The sequence below is a fragment of the Lycorma delicatula genome, chromosome 4 (assembly GCF_047948215.1).
Source record: "Lycorma delicatula isolate Av1 chromosome 4, ASM4794821v1, whole genome shotgun sequence".
Lineage (NCBI taxonomy): Eukaryota > Metazoa > Arthropoda > Insecta > Hemiptera > Fulgoridae > Lycorma > Lycorma delicatula.
In genome coordinates, this window is record NC_134458.1 from 109,328,501 (window position 1) to 109,348,587 (window position 20,087).

Consider the following 20,087-nt stretch of genomic DNA (forward strand, 5'->3'; position numbering starts at 1 on the left):
CCCTTTCACCATATCTTACCTCTGTGAAAAGAGTTTTTTGCCTGTGGTTGTCCAAGAAACTAAATATAATCTTTTATCACTTAAAAAATTTGCTTTTTTGTGTGTTTCTAACATAGATCCACGTATGGAGAAACTTTTAAATGAAAAATAAATGCCACCATCTTGTTAATTCTTTACATATGTACACACTCATAAATGTAAGTAAAATGTTTGTAATAAATGATTCTTTTTCTCGTAAATGATTTCATTATTGTTTATGTGTAAAATTGTAAGGTAATTTTGCAATTTCCCTTTCGTATCACTGTGACTCGTGTGGGGGTCGCGTCCCCCAGGTTGAGAAACACTACACTATAACATTACATAACAGTATTTAGCTACTTGCTGTGATAGTTTAGTTTACATTAAGAAATACTTGTATTAATCTCTACTTTTTATTTCATCTAACAAATTTAGCAAATCCTTTTTCTTATTTAAATGTTCAGCATACATTTTAAGCATTACTGAGTGAGGTGATTGTAGAGAAATGCGAATAAATTTGTTAGCTTAATATTAACAGGAGTTCTATAATTTTATGTTTAATGAATAGATGAATAAGAAAAAACTACTTTTTATAGGTTTTATCACTTATTCTCATGTTATAAGTTAATCTTTAGTTTTCTTGTGAACTCATTTCCATATTTATTTGAACAAGAATTCAACTGAATTACAATTGTTTATTATTTTATTGATTTGGTTAACTATATTTCTACTTGTAAAGTATTTTTTTGTGTTCATCTATTTAGTTACCAAATTATTTGATAATTTGTGGGAATCCAGTTCAGATTAAATTAAAAATTTCATTCAAGTTTCTCTGTTTTCAATTGAATATCTAGTTTTGAAAAAATATCCAATTTCTTTTTTAATTTTTAAAACTAAGTAAACATTTAAAAAAAGATTTGTAACTGGAATAAAGAAAATTTAATTAATTATAAATACAGAATAGACTTAACTAACCTGTTACCGTCATAATAGGAATTGGTGATATTTTTGTTCATTGTCATGATTGTGTGTTTTTGAACAGGTTTTTCATTTTTCTTTCACTCTTTCTCCTTACTCTTCCTCCTTTGTAATTACAATTTTGATTTCTTTATAAATTATTAGTGTACTATTTTTTATTCTACACTGTTCAGTCCCATTCTATCTTGCTGCTGTGACACATCTAAGGTACTTGAGGCTCTAATTAGAATTGCGTTTTTGGAGAGTGATGTTCATTACACAATTAGTCCCTGTGGTTAGTGTGAAGGGCTTAAGCAGCAAGGCTGAAAATACATAGATTTTGGCAAGCTTGGCATACTGATATGCAACACAGTATTTGACTTGATTTAAAAGACTGTGGAAAACTATCACAATCCTTTTTCTTGTAGCAATCATGTCACAGTTTATCCAGCAGTGCCATTCATAACAGCAACATTTTTAAGATTGACTTGTGATTGATTTTAGGCAGTTTAGATATGTTGTGGTTATGGCATGTGGCCAGAATATACATAGAGCATGTGTTATATATGCTATCAATAATAATAGGACAAGAACAACTTATAATTGTCCTTAAGCTGTTCCTTGTTTTTGAAGGAAATAAATAAATAATTTGTCCTTGTTTTTGAAGGAAAGAAGTTATTAAAGTCTGTATTAAGGCTCTGATAGTAAACTCGGATATGGTGTTAAGTTTGTGTTTTTGTACTTAAAGTTACATGATGTAGTGTACTTTCTACTATGTCTCTTAGATTTAGGCCATTTAGATTGCAGTTTGTGTCATGTATGAAGCTTTTAACAGCATTTCTGTGATAATTAAAAATGTTCACATATTTGCTTTACATTCAATCAGTTTTAATCGCTGTGTGAGATAATGTGTTTCTGGGTATATCGTTATATAATTGCTTACATATCTTTATAATTATTACAAATTTTTTTTGTGTCCCCAAAGGTTGTATTAATGGAATATGGTTGTTGCGTTGAAGCCAAAACACACTTTGAATTCTTACTTTTGTACTGTAATATTTGCAATTGTTTTTTACCTTATGTTCTTGATAAATAATAAATTCAAACATGAAAATTGTTTTTGTGTGATTTAACACATGATGTTTATTATTTTCACAGGATGTGTACCTTATACATTTATTGAATGAAATGGCTGGAAATTCTTTCATGGTGTTTTGTTCGACTTGTAATAACACAATGAGTACTGCACTTATGTTACGGAATTTAGGCTTGGCTGCTGTACCATTACATGGTCAAATGTCACAAAATAAACGATTGGCAGCGTTAACTAAATTTAGAGCAAAAAATCGTTCTATTTTAATATCTACTGATGTTGCTAGCAGGTATTTATTTTCCATTAGTTTGTTTGCCTCAATAAGTTCAGTAAAACAATTAATGTTACTGGTTTTATATTTTTAGCTTTTATAAAAAGGTTTTTGTTTGCCCTCAAATGCGTATAAGTTTAATTTTTAAATGACATTTGCATTCTGGATTGTACAGCAAATTGAATTGGTTTTGCATTACCAGGATTATTAAACCTGGAAATCAAAAGTGTGAAATAAAGTGAAATGTTATTGACCAAACTCACATTCATTGTATAAGTTATCATCAGAATTGAAAACGTAGGTGCAGTTTACACATGTTATTAGAATTTTTTGACAGGTACTGAGTGTAGTTAATGACATTACACTGATTTTTAAAAAATTCAATAGCAATTAAGAGTTTTTCAAATGTAATTTCAAATCATGTGATAAAAAGGTGTAGCAGCTGATTTTCAATATTTTGTTGAGAAATTCTTTTTGTTTTTTGGGAAAAAGTGGAAACTAAGTATACCACTGATATAACATATTTCATCAAATGCATGGATATAAGTTGCTGCAGTTGGCAAAAGAGTACTACTTTACAAACAGCCGGAGCTCTAGGGTGTTTGTGAAAATGCACATCGTAAATGTGATAGTGATGGAAGTTTTACTGTATGTTTGCATCTTTTTCTTAGCGTAGAAAAAGCAATTTTTTTTTTTGTAATGACATTTGTATTTAAATATATCCTACTCTTTTTGCTTTCTTTTGTTGTTTTAACCTTTGTTTGTGATAGTTGAGCTGAGAAAGATTATTAATGGGAGATTATTAATTCATTTGATAAATATTTTTTTATAAATTTTATGTTTAATATATCTAATCCGGATGACCAACAATAAAATAAATCAGCACTATGAAAATATAGCAGATGCCACATTTGTTGGTCATAATGTTTAATGTCCTTCCTGGACAGATTGTATACAATATACTAATAAAAAATTACCTGTGATAATCCTTTATTATGTAATAATGTGATCTTCATTTAAGTTTCTCTTTTTTTTCCAGAATTTGTTATTATAAATATATCCATTCTAACAGTTAATTTTTTGTGTTTTGCAGAGGTTTAGATATACCACATGTTGATGTTGTCATTAATTTTGACATTCCAACACATAGTAAGGATTATATCCATCGTGTTGGTAGAACTGCAAGAGCAGGACGTTCAGGTGTTGCTATTACATTTGTAACTCAGGTAATTAATTAATTAAATTAATTTGTCTACGTATTGTTATGTTTTCAAATCAAAGGAACTTTATAAATTATTAATTTTTACTAGCATTGCTTATGATTTATTTGTTAATAAGTTAGAGTTACTAACATTTAATTTAGATTTGAAAAGATTTTGGCCGACTGAAAGCAAAATGGATTGGTCAGGGACTAACAATATACCACTACCAATTGTGTATATGAATTTCTTTAGTTTACTGTAATTGCTTACTTAGTGGTACCACAAGAACAACTGTTTGATTGCTGAATATTAGGTACAGTTCTTTTTTTAATGCTTCCCATATGGTTAGGTTTCAATGAGCACTCTTCAGATGGGCTTTCATACATTTCATACTAGGTAACAGCAATATATTCTTTCCCATTGTTTAATGCATTATGAGTTATGGTTTTCTTGAAGTAGTGTTCTTAAGTTTTGTTGCTTATGAAGCAAGTAAAATCAAAATTTAAGGTCAATATAGCCATTTCAAAACAGATTAACTTAATTTGAAATTTTACTTAGAAAAATTCCTAAGTTAGTTTAGTTAATTCTGAAATCAAAAACATATTACAAAATCAGATTGTATTGTTTTAATCTCGTTTGCTTTATAGTGTAGCTTAAAATCTCACTGTTTTAGTAAATTTTCTTTTGCTATTAATTCCTCAGAGCGGGACAACATATCATGATACATCATATGACTTATTCTGTATTTGGATGAATGTTTGAAAATCACATCATCAATACATTTTGTTGAATTCATTGCTGTGACAAAGTTTGAAGTTTTGTTTTCCTTTGTAGTGTTGTTGTTTTTGTTTTATTCACAGGGAGAACTGATTCTCTTTTGTAGAAAATAAAATTTTATGCTTTTACATTAAGTTATTTTTTTTTATTTTAGTGTTGTTCCTTTTATTACAAAGTATATTAAAAAATATATTACATTATATATATATATATATATAATATATATATATATATATATATATATATAATATATATATATATATATATATATATATATATACACACACACACACACACACACACACACGCACATATGCATAACTGTTTGTCTGTGCTGTTTAACAGTAATAGCCAATGAAAAACAACATTACGCCTGTCATTTGTGGATGTTTATTTTTGGGTTAACTTACCAATTATGAATATATAATTGATAATATTAAGGTTTCAGAACTTTATTTAACACACTAGTAATGTTTATATATATTTAGGTTGGTGCTGTATTCTAAATAAATTACTTGAGCAGTGGGGCAAGAACATGTTCTGGTTGAAAGGAGATTATATTATTAGTTACTCACACAAATATTAATAGTTACACAAATACATGTATTCATGCATGTAGTGATACTCATATAGTATAGATCATCAAAATTCATACAGGCAACATATGGTCAATCTGTAGCGCTATACATTTGTAATATTGGAAAAATTGTTTCTGAAATCAACTTAAGTTAATTTCTTATCATTTTAGTTTATTAATCATTATTTTACATCTACTGGTGTGTAGTACAAGTCAATACTTTTTTTGTAAAATTTGTCGGCAATGTAATTTTGTTATTTTATTGTCATAAAAATATTTTCAGCTGCAGAATTCAGTGTTTATCTCATAAGAGAATAACAGTTCAGAGGGTTTTTCTTAACACTTAAATTGAACCTGTTACATGCAAGCTATTTTGTGATAATGGAATATTATTATTATTATAGTCTTTTTCTTGTTGAAATGCAAATTGTGTAAAATATTGTATTCTTATTGTTTCAGTACGATGTTGAATTGTATCAGAGAATAGAATTCCTTATTGATAAAAAACTTCCATTATACAAAACCGAAGAATCTGATGTTATGTGTATGCAAGAAAGAGTTTCTGAAGCTCGTAGAATTGCCAATCGAGTAAGTTTTATTGATTAGATTTTTTAAATTATTTAAAAACTTTTTTTTAACTCTTAACATGTAATACCAGTTCTAGAGATCTTAGATAAATTTCTTATTGCTTGAATTAAGTTTTACACAGTATGAAACTAAGAGGCTGCTTGACCACTATTTTTTTCTTGTCTTGTAATCAATATTTTTAATGAAGTGTTGTTGAGTTAATAGTGAAATATTGCTCTGCAAGTATGTGAAGTATTCCTCAGACATGCATTAAAAAACTTGTTGTAGATAGATTACGTAGTATTTTTTGTGGGTTTATGAGAACAGTATTTTACATCTAAAGGTTTTCTTCAATACTGAATAGCTATAGGTAAGTCTTATACGAGGCTTGGCTGATAAATTTTTCATATATATGCATAGTATGGAAATGAAAAGAGATATTGGAATGAAATAAAAAATGAATAAAAGTCCAATACCTTAGCTACAAAATGCAGTGTTTATTTTTCAATATAATCCCTGTTTACACTGATACACTTTCCCCAACGTATGACAAGTTTTTCCATTCCGTCACTGAAAAATTCTGGCAGTCTTTCTCAGATCCAAATAGCCACAGCTTCCTTCACCTCATCGTTGGTGGTGTAATGATTACCTTTGAGATCCCTCTTGAAACGAGGGAAGAAGTGGAAGTCACATGGAGCCAAATCCAGCGAGTGTGGCGAATGCAGAATAGGCTCAAACTTCAGCTTGCAGAGAGCCATCAGACAGTTTACGCTATACCCATCGTGCACAGATTTTATGGTAACCAATTTGCTTGATAATGTGACCTACTTGTTCTTTAGATATGCCTAACTGAATAGTGATGCATTGCTGGGTGTTTCGCCGGTCACTTTGAAGCAAATCGTCCACCTCCTTTCAATATTTCTCGTCAGTAAGAGAAACTGGTCGTCTGCTGTGAGGTGCATCCTCAATTTTCGCTTTACAGCTTTAATTTTACAAAATTTCAATGCCCACCTATTCACAGTACTCCTGTCAACAGTTTCACTACCGTAAACCGCTTTTAAACTATGAAAGATATTTGTAGGAATCGCATTTTCTGCTGTTAAAAACTTCAATCACTGCGTGCTGTTTTAACTGTGATGACTTATTGGCATATCCTACTCAATTTTAACTGCTACTGAAAATAAACTGGTAAATGGATTACAACACATTATTGCAGGTTTGTAGAGAGGATTTTAGCTATTGTGCTACCATGCCCAACTCGATAGTACCTTTTGTCTCCGTGTAGCATGCTAGTGTGCAAAATTTATCAGCTGAGCCTTATACATTTTATATATATATATATATATATATATATATATATAAATTTATTTAGATATAAAGAAGACTTCCAGCACTGTTTTGAACAATGGAAAATTTGCATGGAGCGTTTTAGGTATAGAGGAGGGTGTATATTGAAGAGGATAATAACTAAATATGTATAAATTTAAAATGAAAATTTTACAGCATTAGTCTCGTTATTTAATAGCCACACCTCATATAATGTGTAAAGAACAAAAATCATAACTTATTCATTGATTATTAAAAACAATTTTTTTTAGGAAATGAAAGATCTAAATGAGAAAAAAGGAAAACGTAAAAAGGGAGGTGGTGATGATGAAGATGACACTGAAGATGCTATTGGTGTAAGAAAACGATTAAAAGGAAAAAATAAGAAAAAATAGTGTACTATTTAAAATGTTTTTGATATTACTCTGTTGTTATGTTTTTTATAAATGTGAAAAATATACAAATATGTTCATGAAATGAAATTTACCTTTTAATGTAGTTTTCAGTTTTTTTTCTTCTAAACAAATTCGTTGCAAATGTTGATGTGATGTGTTTTTATTACTTAAACAGATTGTTTCAGGAAACAATTTGTGACTAATGATTCAAAAAAGAGAATTATCATTTGTTTATGAAGTAAATGATAATTCCTTATATACATTATAATTTAATAATTTCTTACCACACTGTTATTCTTATGTATATAACATAATACAATTTTTTTTAATATCTGCAAAGCTGTTAAAAAAATACACCTCCCTAGAAATCACAACACTTTTACCAACTTTTCAATATATTGTCATTCAGAATGTGCATTTTAAATTTTGTTAATCATTTATTATATTATAAAACATTTGTAAAATGGCCTTATTAAATGAGCTGGTTTATTAAACATGATTTTAGGCAGTGTTATTTTTACTTAACAGTTCATTTTTTTCCATGACTACTCCATGTGTTTTATTAAATGTTATACAAGATCAGACAAACTGACAAAGGAAAACAGTTAGCCTTCTTACTGAGAACTTAATTTCTTATCAGTACACTTATATGGTGTTTCATTATATACATAATATGTTTTAAAATAATATTGTGTGTACTTGTAATTTTTTTAAATAGTTTGTCTTGAGAAAAAATTGAAAAAAAATTAAAAATTAAGTTTCTTCGTTATGAAAGTGTGTGTGTGAAGGTAAAATTGGAAACTTTTTTATTTTATTGGATCATTTATGGAGAGTGACAAAACTGGAACAAAACTTTAAAAGATTAGTTATAGTATTCTTTTTTTTTTCATTTACACTTGCAATTACAGCTGATGGTCAGCTACAATTAATGTTGTGTGTTTTTTTTTTTAATGAAAAATGAATTTATATAGTATATGAAAAATTGCCATGCCTGACCAGGATTCAAAATCAGAACCTTATGGTGAAAGATAGGATACTAGCATTCCAGCACAGATGTCAACAAAGTAATAGCAGATTTCTTAAAAATACTTGGATAATTTAGATTTTATGAGGTTAGAAAACAGTATTCATTAAGCACTGTATCTATTAGTTTGGTTTATGCACATCCCTTACATTAGAAACAAGTCAATTTTCGGTCAATGCTAGATGGTATCTACGTGGTGCCAGAGAGGGAAACTGAGTGGTATTGACCAATTTTCATTATACTTATCCAAAGCCAAAAGAATAAATGTTAAGGAAAGGAAGAGTACAATTAACCTGTAAAGAGACTGCCTCGTAGTTGGGATGCATCTTTCTAAAATTGATAAAATTCAAGCTCTTTCTTGAGTGGTTTGCCAATAGATTCTAATTCAAACGAAAAAAACTTTAGTTTAACCGCCATAAAATAAGTTTATTTTCTCGATTATTTCAACTCTACCTTAATTTTATTAAATTTATAAAGTGTAGTTGTAATAAATTAGGTTCTTCAGTATATAATCCACCGGGTTGGTCTAGTGGTTAACGCGTCTTCCCAAATCAGCTGATTTGGAAGTCGAAAGTTACAGCGTTCAAGTCCTAGTAAAGCCAGATATTTTTACATGGATTTGAATACTAGATCGTGGATACCGGTGTTCTTTGGTGGTTGGGTTTCAATTAACCACACATCTCGGGAATGGTCGAACTGAGAATGTACAAGACTACACTTCATTTACACTCATACATATCATCCTCATTCATCCTCTGAAGAATTATCTAAACGGTAGTTACCAGAGGCTAAACAGGAAAAAGAAAAAAAAGGTTCTTCAGTATAACCCACCACCAGGTTCTTCTAGTGGTGAACATGTCTTCCCAAACCAGCTGATTTGGAAGTCGAGAGTTCCAGCATTCAAGTCCTAGTAAAGTTAGTTATTTTAACACAGATTTGAATACTGGATCATGGATACCGGTGTTCTTTGGTGGTTGGGTTTCAATAAACCACACATCTCAGGAATGGTCGAACTGAGACTGTTTTGACAACACTTCATTTACACTCATACATATCATCCTCATTCATTCTCTGAAGTATTATCTGAAAGGTAATTACCGGAGGCTAAACAGGAAAAAGAAAGGTTCTTCAGTATAATTTTATCTGTTTACCATGACATTGATTGAAGTTATTTACTTTGCCTTGATTAAGTTTTTATAAATCTATTTCATATATGTCTGATCTATGCATAAGAAAACTGATAATAAAATAATCTTCAAAAGCACTTTTGTTGTTTATAAATGTCTTGCCTTTTCAAACATTTTTTGTAGTTTATGTATTGTTATAAATAATGTTATATGTACAGTATGTTTAGAAGATTAACATAAAATGTGCTGTACCTACTCATCTGTTTGCGAGGTGATTACTTTCTGCTAGTTATTCCTGCAAATCTGTGTGATCTTGGGTACTCTTGCTCCATTGAGTGAAGGGGTAGAGCAAGCTGTGAATGATTGTTGCTTTGTTATAATTATAACAAAATTTGTATATAACAAAATTGTTATATTAAAAAATTTCTATTTTTTCTTAGTGTAGTTATTTATGGTTTTATGTACAATTTTTTCTTCATTTTTAAAATTGTTTAAAAGTTAAACTTAATTGTTTATTTAATTAAATGCAATATTTATTTATTCATATTGGATGAGCTTTTGTCATTTTTTTATGTTGTCAAAATATTATGCTAAGGTAATAAATGTACCACTGAAACAGTGTTACTTCTAGGATTTATTACTGTGAATGGTTTTGCAGTTCTAGCAGACAATTCTGATGGTATTTGGATTATGTTTTCTATATCAATGGGACACAGTTCCTTTTCTCAGGATATGAGCATGTACATAATTTATGTTTTTGGTTTGCTAACAACCCATATGAAATATTCTTCCTTTACATGCTCAAAAGATTGGGTGTGAATTGCAATATCCAGAAGAATGGGTGGCCCATTATCTTTACTGAAATAATAAATTCAGCTTGTTACTGTGAAATCATTCACTTTTGCTAACCAAAGGCAAAATTAATAATGCTTAAATTCAACAACACTGCATGACTGCATACAACCAGGCAGTTCATAAAGTTACTGTAGGATGTTTTTGGAGAATCATTTCTAAGGGCTTGTGGCTAGCTACCTTGTTTTCCATACTTAAGGTTGCCAAAATTTTGCTTCTGGGGTTACGCATATTTATGTTTTGCATATTTATTATTTTTTTTATTCTGGAGTTGTCATGTTTATCAAGAAAATCCCCACAGCATCTTGAAACTTCAAACACTTATTTGTGATTTCTTTAAGAACATTCCACTTGAACAATTTGTGAGAGTCTTTGAGAATAAGAAAAAACACATGCAGATTTGTTTGGATGTTCATAGGGACTTTTTCCGATTACTGCTATAAGGTAAGTTGTTGTTGATGTTGTAGTTTATGTCAAATGTACAGTTAGTTTTTGAATGCACTGTATATTATAACTTGATGTAAGCTTTTAAAATTGATACATTAAAGTTAAAAGTGGTATTTTTTTTTTTATATATTATTTACAGTTCTTATACCAATATTTACTAAAAGCAATAGAATTAATTAGTTATTGCATAGAAATACTGCATGATTTTTTTTTATCAAGGAATTATTATTGTTCCGTTCCACATTAAGCCATCTGGTGCTGCGATCTAGTGGGTGCTAGTGTGCACCGGAGAGTTAAAGCTGGTACTGGCATTCTAGATCAGAATCCGATCCAGCGTGGTCGTATGCACTTTCAGTCCAGATGGACATGTTCGGATGAACGTTTAGTTTATTAGTATTAAGTTATATGTTATTTAATTTAATTATATATGTAAAGATATGTATCAAGTTCAATTATACATTTCATTAACTGTCAAGACGATAATTCATTAAACCATTATTCAACAAGCAACAAGGCGTTGTCTTCATTAATCACCTATGAATAAATAGTCCAACTTTGCTCTAAAATTTACCAATTATTTTTGATTAAAAATTATAAAGGATAAATTATTCATAAATAATTGATTATCTTGCTTATTTCCTCAAATTTCAAGGTCTCTACTGTATGATGAATGTCTTGGGTTAAAAAAAAATTGTTTTAATTTGGTACCTTGACTATTGTCTAAAGAAGACGAAGCAAAAGGGAATAGGAATGTCTGTTTGTTTCCTGAATTGAGCCAATGAATATCTTAGTTGTGTTGTAACTGATGTTGAAACTTGATTCTATTATAAAACTGTGGATAGTGGATTCCATTCGCGATTTCAGGAACTTCTGAAAACTGAGCAATCAAGCAAACTATAATCGCATGAAAAGTGATCGCAAACATTTTATGAAATAGACCTTGTCATTAATTTCATTACTCCAAGAATATTATATTCATAAGCTTTCTATAAAACACTTACTTTCATGATTTGGTATATTATACAAAACAAATAACATAGCCTATTGTTGAGTGGCATTATGTTGTTCTACAATGATGCTTGACTGTAACAACTCAAATACCTGTATTAAAGAAATGTTTGGAAATTATTTAAGCACGTACAAAACAGCCCTGACCTGTCCCCTAGTGATTATCATCTACATTTCTTAAACTAAGAATTTTAGATGGCAATTTTTTTGGAAGTGTGTAGTGAAGCCATAAAAAATGTCAATCAGTGGCAGACAAAAGTAGTAGAGAATTTTTGTAATAGTAAATTAAAAACTAGATATATAAGTGGTTAGAATTAAATGATTGTTGAAAAATAATAAAAGTTTTCATATGTGTGAAATCAAAATTTATTATTTTTGTTAGTAGCCAAAGATTAATTCTGAATTACCATTATTTATAAAATAAGAGTTTGTAGGATATGATAAATATTAAACCTGACTAGGATTTGAACCTACAACCTTCCAGATGAATACCAAAGATGTAACCACTGTTAACTACCACCTTCAATTATTGTTTTAAATTTATTTCAGCCAAGGAGCAGAACATTCTTCATTTTTTGGTTTATTTTCTATACAGCTGTAACAGTGAATGGTGATTTTTAAAATGTTAATAGTAAATTATTAGTTATATTTGGTTTTAAAAAGTATGAACACAACATTGACATGAAAGCATTTCTTTTTTTTGATTTTAAGTCGCTGAAAAGAGAAATTTACCTTCAAAAAATGAATCTTGCAGATGACCACCATTCTGCTGTACTCACTCGCTATGTATTTTGCTAAAGTTACCCATTACCCCTTTTCATTAGGGGAATTCGATCAACTTCTTCATGAATTTGATGTTTCAGCTCTTGAATTGCACGGCGTACTGCAGCTATGAAAACTTGGGATTTCAGGTTTCCCCAAAGAAAAAAAATCATGTGCTGAAAGATCTGGTCAGCCATGTAATGTTTCCAAACCTGGTGAAACATAGTTAGGAAACAGGTTCTTCAAAACTCCCATGGAAGCTTGTATGATGTGACATGTAACCGATCTTGATGGAAAAATGTTTCGTTGTTGACTCGAAGACGGGCAAGGACAGGAGGAAGGAAGTTCTCTAACATGTAAACGTAATACAATCAAGTAACAGCTACAGCACTTACCCTCTCATCTTCAAAAAAATGTGGGCCAATAATTCCCGCTGAAGAAATAGCACAGAATACTGTTTATAGCACACAGTATTCTTTCATGAATTTCTCTGGAGTTTTTGGAAGCCCAGTATCAGAAATTTTGCCGTTTATTAATTAACCACTAAATTTTGATGGAAATTTACTGTTTTCAAAGTCACATTTGTGTTTTGAATGAGTTATTTGAATTTTATATGGATGAAGTTTGAGTTTAACTGTCAGCATTTTTGTAAAACACTTTCATAACAAAGGCACATTCTCCTCTCCACTGCTCCATTGCTACTAAAGACTTAACAGTTAGCTATAAAATTGCAGTAGCAGTTTCATCCCTGCTCAATTCTATCTCTGAAAAAAAAACAGTGTTTGCAAAATTGCCCAATTCTTTGCTGCACCTGTGTATATATATTTATAAGCACACACAGAGAGAGAGAGAGAGAGAGATCAATTTTCTGTGATGAGTAGTGATTGTATTACTGGGGTAAATTTTGATTACATTCACCCCTACTCATGAATGTAGGCTTGGCAGGTTAATGTAAAGTAACGCATTAAATTCAGTGAAAAAGCCAAGAAGCCTATGGCATCACCTGACTCTTCATTTTTCCTTGAATTTCTACCATGGACTTTGTTCTAATCATACTGTCATTTTCAAGAATTATTACTGAGCTGACTGTAGTTTTTCAGTAACTTTTTAATAATTATTATCATGTTTTCTGAACATACTAAAAAATGTCCAAAAAATTTAATTTAGTCCAAATAATTAAATGAATATTATTTTGTATATTAATTAATTATTGCTTGGAGTTGATTATTATTATTTTTTTTTTTTACTTTAGACCTACTAGAATGAACTTACCTTTGTTAAATTTTTGTAAGCAGTTAATATTTATGTTTTAATCAATGTGATACATGTTTTAATATAGAAGTATGGAAAATAAAGCAAAAAAGTGTATACTGTTAAGTACAGTTTTGTACAGTACAATTTTATTTTATTTGCTCATTGATAATGATTTTAATGTTTTTTTTTGGAAAATATGAACAACAAGAAAAATTTAAAGGATTAGATTAGAGGCTTTTAAAATGTTATGTAAGAAAAATATTTGAAAAATAAATATTGTTTGTTGAAGAATCTTATGAAAAGAAAACGTATTGATAGTCCATATGTTAACAGATTGATGGATAGTTGCTTGGGTAATAGAGGGATTTGCTCAAGACAAGTGATGTAGTATGTTTAATACTAGAATTAACAATAAATAAAAACAATTAATATTTAATCGAATTAAACGTGAAGTGAAGGATGTGAAAACAGACACAAAATTACAACAATTTTCAGCCATAACTCAGCTATTTGTGAACTGATTTAAAAAAATAAAATGTTGTTTTGTTCATAATAATAGGCTTAAAATTGTAGCATAACATAAATTTTGATAAAACTAATATTTATGGAGATATAAAGGATTGAAAAATAAACATGGCCACCATTTTGTAATTTGCAAAGGTACTTAAGTCCTAATTTTTTGTTAATTTTAAAATTTTATTACCAAGACACTTACCAAATATTAATGTGATTCATCTATCCAAACTTGAATTGTAAATTTTTATATAAAAATAACAAAATTGCAGACAGAGGAAGAACAAAGGAGACATTGCCATTTTCCCCAAGAATATATTTTGTTTAGTTTTACTAGTAGAATGTGATAAAGTATAATAGCCCACCATTTTAGAAACACTCTGTATACATACATCTTTATTTTAAAATTTATCTTTTGTGTGTTTATTATCTATAGGAAATAAAACAAAAGTGGGAAGGTCATAATTTCAGTTTAAAAATATCATAGGCCAGTGGTAATTTATTTCACGCCGAATAATAATATTGATTTTATTTGAAAAAAAAATTGATTTATGTTTTAACATATAATTTATTATTTCTATTATATCTTTATTACTTAAAACTTGAATAATAATTGTAACTTATAATTACTGTTCATCTTTAAAAAAAAAGAAAAAATGAAGAAATGGAAATATTTTGTGAACTAAAATAATGTCAGAATCAATCTCCAATAACAATCTGACCTAACCTAATTTCTTTGAGTTTTTTTTATGTAATATAATTTGAAGAGAACAAATCTTTTATATGATAATGTTTTCTCATCTCTACTGATCTCATTGTAGGATTCAAAATGGATTAAAATGTTTAATTTTTGTTGGAGTTATTTAGGAAAATTGCGTAATCATTTATTTAAATATTTTTACTACAAGTTTAATAATCATACCAACCCCGTAGGGGGAAGACACCCACCTTGTGACGTTACCGGTCGCCGTACCACCTCCTCCGTTTCAAGCCCTGAGGGGCTTTACCGGAGGTCATCTTTAGATCCTCTTAACTGATTACATCTCACAGTCAGCCAGGACTCTGTCGGGATGCCACCGATGTAAATGCCTCGGCATACATTTGCATCAGTAAATAAATACCAAATTTTGCCTTCACGTAGGCCTCAAACGGACATCTTCACATCCAACCTAACATGATTCCCTCAAACTAAATAACAGGAAGCGCGAACCCCACGCCTAGAAAAGATTTGACAACACCGTTCGTGATTGTGAATGCCTCAAAGAACAAACGAGTTTAAAGTTAAATCAGTGCTGCACTCATACCAATCAAAATTATGTTTTATGCAACATAGAAAATCAGACCTACACCCAAGGAAGTCGACCAGTTAAGGTCACCTAACAAGGGGAACGCAACCTCATTCTGGAACTGGGGACAAACCTCGCACCTCCACCCGGTCCCATTATATTGTCTCGCGTGGCATTACCAGGTCACGATCAGGACTGCCACCGGCGAATGGAAGCCACACTCCCGGTCGCACGGGTACCATATCCCGGCAGTGTAGACATCCCCACCAGCGGGAGCCCCAAATCGAATCACAAACAATACCAATGTAACGGTGGCACGATTCCAATGCGCCTACCTCTAACCAATCCAGTGCCTAAGCCGGAACCCTAGCTACCCGGTATCCTATCACGATCGAGTACCTCGATTAAACTACCTCTGCAGACCTACACACCGCAAGGGCGCGATGAAAACCAGCCACTATGGACCATTCCTCGCGGATCATCCAGTTGATACGTTGATCCAGAAAAGAATGAATTCTCTCAAGTTCTCTAATAGTTCGTGAACGTTCAACCTCGTATCGGGGACAGACGTAGAGGAGGTGGTCCACTGTATCATCAGGCTCGCAATCCGGGCATTGACACGAAACCTAGCCCGAAAGGCACCATGCTCGGAGAGAAAAACTGTGTGATATACCGGTTCGGGGAAGCTCATCTAATCGCACCTAAATTTGACACTATAGGAAATATACCATGCGTGTAGCGACCTGTGGGGGGATGGGGGGATTCGTCCCATCTGACCTGTCAAGACGCAAAGCCTCGGTCTTCAATCTCCTGTTTTCGTTCTGACGTCAATAGGTTATTTACCTTGGAAATGATGCGTTCCTTACGCTCATTAGCGTAGATGTATCTATTGGTTTGACTCCGGCTATAACACATATTGCCTCCTGAGAGAATGTTCGGTAACCGCCTACAACAGCCAGCAAGAGGAGTCGCTGGGCCCGCAGAAAAATGTCCGCGCAATACCTAAAAGCTATGCAGTGAGCCCAGACAGACGCAGCATACACCATAATAGCTTCGCTGACACCTTTGTAAAGGATAAGATTGGTACGGTAATTCAACCCCCAATCGGGATGAATGACCTTAGGTATTCCATAAAAAGCAGCAGCGGCCTATTTTGCTACATACTGTAGATGTTTCTTGAACCGATAATTCTCATCAAAGATAACACCCAGGTATTTTTGAGTCGTAACGTACCGAATGGTAGAGACCAACCATCCGAACTCGGATTCGTCGGGAAGCAGCCAATCGGCCTTTAAGCAACATCATTGTGGTTTTCTCTGGGCTGAAAATTATCTTATATTGGAGACTCCACAGTTGGAGTGTATCACAAGCACGAGCAGCTCCCCTTCAATCAGTAGCAGCGCGTCGTCAGCATAAGCGATGACACGACAACCACATGGCAACCTTAAACGCATCATCGAATCGAATTCTATGATACAAAGAAGGGAACTCAGAACAGTGCCCTGAGGGCATCCTTTAGTTAAGGTCTTACAGACCTCTGAGCCGCCGTCACGTAGGGTAACGGTCCAATAGCTGAAATAACTTGAGAGCATTTCTAGTTCATTTCATGTACACTTACGCTTCTGCATCTGAAACAGGGCAGAGGGCCAACATAAGTTGTTAAATGCCCTGGATATGTCCAGAAAAACCCTAATAAATATTTACATGGACTGAAGGAAGCTATATCCATCACCTTTAGTATGGCATCCTCAGTGCTTTTGCCCGGTCGGAAACCATACTGGTTGTCCATTAGCAAATGATCAGTGGCCAATCTAACATTCATATGCAAATATAGGACCTTCTCAAAAACCTTGCCAATCACGGGGAAGAGTGTTAGTGGATGGTAAGAAGAACTAACAGTAGGATCTTTTTCACCACCTTTGAACAACAACATCAAGTCTCCACACTTCCAGTATGTGGGAAAGTGCTGGTGAAAAGCAACCTATTATATATTCTAGTTAGAGGACTAAGGACCACTGGAAGCGCTTGGACAAGCAGCTCCACTGTGATACAATCATATCCGGGGGCCTTGTGCCGTGCCATGTACCTGGCGCACTTCTGCCTTGGTGATCTCAGAAGATTGTATGTCAGTCTTGAAAATCCAACTTCCCGCCTGACACGCCGGTGGTATGAAACCTCACCTGCCAGTGTCATCCGGGAGCAAATCATTCAGCAAAATATTAAGGACATGGTCCTTATCAATTAGCACACCCTTGTGGGTTGATAAAGCTGATAGGAGGATATCTTTCCTGTGACCCCTGACCCCCAAGGGTCCCTATTCCCTTGCTTCTGAACAAAGGAGCACCAGGAATTACGCTTGGGGGACCTAATACTATGAAAGTACCTAGCCCTTGCTCTGCAGTAATCTGTAGTTAGGGCCGCATGCCAATCAGGATCACAATTTAGTAATCGCTATAGTTATGTACAAATGATTTCAATAATTACAAAAAAGTTGTAGATCAAGTTATAAAAAAGTATATTTTTATTGAAAATCCAAGCATAAGCATATTTTATGAAAAGTATATCTATATATGTAGTCGTATGTCTATTCTTTTCTATGTATATATAAAAGAAGATATATTTTAAGTAAAAGGTGATGTATTTTTATTATTCATATGTATGTGGCCTCATGCCGTATTAAACGAACCACCGTGAAGAGGCGGTGCGAGAGTCAGAAAATGACAAACCAGGCTTAGGAGCCTCTATATCGTGTAACCTGTAAATAGAAATCGCGTGAAAATTCCGGCCGCGAAAGTGATCGTTTTCACAATCAAATTTTGTTAAAACTATAAAAAGCTAGACAACACCTCACATCGTCCCACGAAGAGACCACAATTTCATTTAGTCAGCATATGCAACACCCTCTGGAGAACAGGGCGCATTTCTCCCTTCAAATAACTAGGGCTCTGTTAGGGTCACTCCTGCTAGCCCATAGGTGCTGGTACCGAAAGGACTGAAAGGGAATCACGCCGGGATTACTAGGCTCAAAAGCTAGTCTCTCGCGTCAGAACCAGTAAATAAATTTCACGCTGGTCCATATGGATAAGAATGCAAATTACCAAATCCGTACATAAATAAAACTTAAAATTTATAACCGCCACTAAATAACTGATGAGATCCGCTCGATAATAGAAAGATACAGCAGCAAGGGACACTGTCCAGGCTCTGCGATCTGTAGGGAGAAATATTGAAACTACCGCCATTCTTGCGTTCTGTTCCATATCTATGTTTTACATGAAGTCCAATGATATGTCACTGAAATTGAATAAACTTATCTTCAAAATCCACAGGAATTTTCTGGTAGATTGAAGTTCAACATCTAAGAGAAATTCCCTCCCTTTTCATAAAATTTTCTGCACTAGCTTCCTGATACATTAAAATTTTCAATTTAAAATTTATCAATGACTTCTCTTGCCTTCAATTGTAACATTTGTATTGTTACTGGTAGTTCTTTAGATCAAACATATTTTTTAAATTGAACAAAATAATCATCTACTTGGGGAAATTTCCTGTTTTGATTCTGTGAAACCTTTATCATAAATTTGTAAGTAAATATCAAATCATGTTTACATCATCATTGAACATTTGTTTCTTCAATGTCAAACTTTTTGCCAGCTGATCTATTCCCATTTTCTTTGTGCTATAAAATTACCGTGCTTTTTATATTGGCTTCATTGTAAACGCTTCTTAATGCCATTGCTAGTAACTCATGATAAGATTGACAAAAATGCAGTATGTAAAAAATCAAATAGCAGAAAAATGGAAGTAGGTAAGTAGACTCAACCAAGTTATAAGATAGACTAAATACCTACTTAAGTTTACTGCAGGCAATGGATTGTATTTTCCAGGTCATTATTCAAAACTAAAAGGTTGTTAACCTCTAAACAAAAGTGAATGGACAATATATTTATTAACTGTAATATGCACCTGATTTTTGGGGTATTAAAAAAAGTGCAGCTTAGATTTGAGCAAATACAGTAGTATATCCTAATTATTACTACTTTGTAATGACAACTTACTAACTTAATTTGGCAAGGACTTAAAAAAAGAAATTCTAAGACTTGAAAAAGTATTTTTTTTAAATTGTATTAAAGTTATGCAATGGATATATTTATATCCTATTATTTGTAAATGCACTGGCTGATAATTCTTTACTTAAGATTGGAAAACTTTTTTTATGAAATTATGATATAATTTTATTTGAATTATTTTCAGTGAAATCATTAAATTATTGATTAATTTACAATAAATAATGTTTTGAATTATAAATGTACAGAAATTTAAACGAAATTTATTATCAGAATTGTAGTACTTAATAAATGTTATTTTTTATAGGCAGGTATAACAATATATGTATGTTATGATGTTTGTTGTTTAGAAGTCAGTAAAAGAGATAAGTTAGGTCACAGTTCATAGATTATTAGAATCCAAGGACAAGTTTAATTGTCATTGATTTATAGCTTAAGATGATAATAAATATATGAGAATTTATTATAAATGACTCTTGGTATGAAAATTTGTGTTATTAATTGCTATGTAATACATTTTGATTCAGAAAATTCTTTTTATTATTGATTTTCAAGGTGTGAATG

General features: G+C 31.9%; 1 protein-coding gene across 2 annotated transcripts in view; it reads left to right on the forward strand.

The window, feature by feature from the left end:
• Positions 1–7,286, forward strand: part of pths (probable ATP-dependent RNA helicase DDX47) — a 34,575-nt gene extending 27,289 nt beyond the window's left edge. For both annotated transcript variants that reach the window (XM_075363899.1, XM_075363898.1), the window contains 4 exons: positions 2,134–2,357; positions 3,433–3,565; positions 5,355–5,483; positions 7,061–7,286. In XM_075363899.1, coding sequence (XP_075220014.1) covers positions 2,134–2,357; positions 3,433–3,565; positions 5,355–5,483; positions 7,061–7,183 — 609 coding nt within the window. In that variant the 3' untranslated portion in view covers positions 7,184–7,286. The remainder of the gene's footprint in view (positions 1–2,133; positions 2,358–3,432; positions 3,566–5,354; positions 5,484–7,060) is intronic.
• Positions 7,287–20,087: the final 12,801 nt, after the last annotated feature.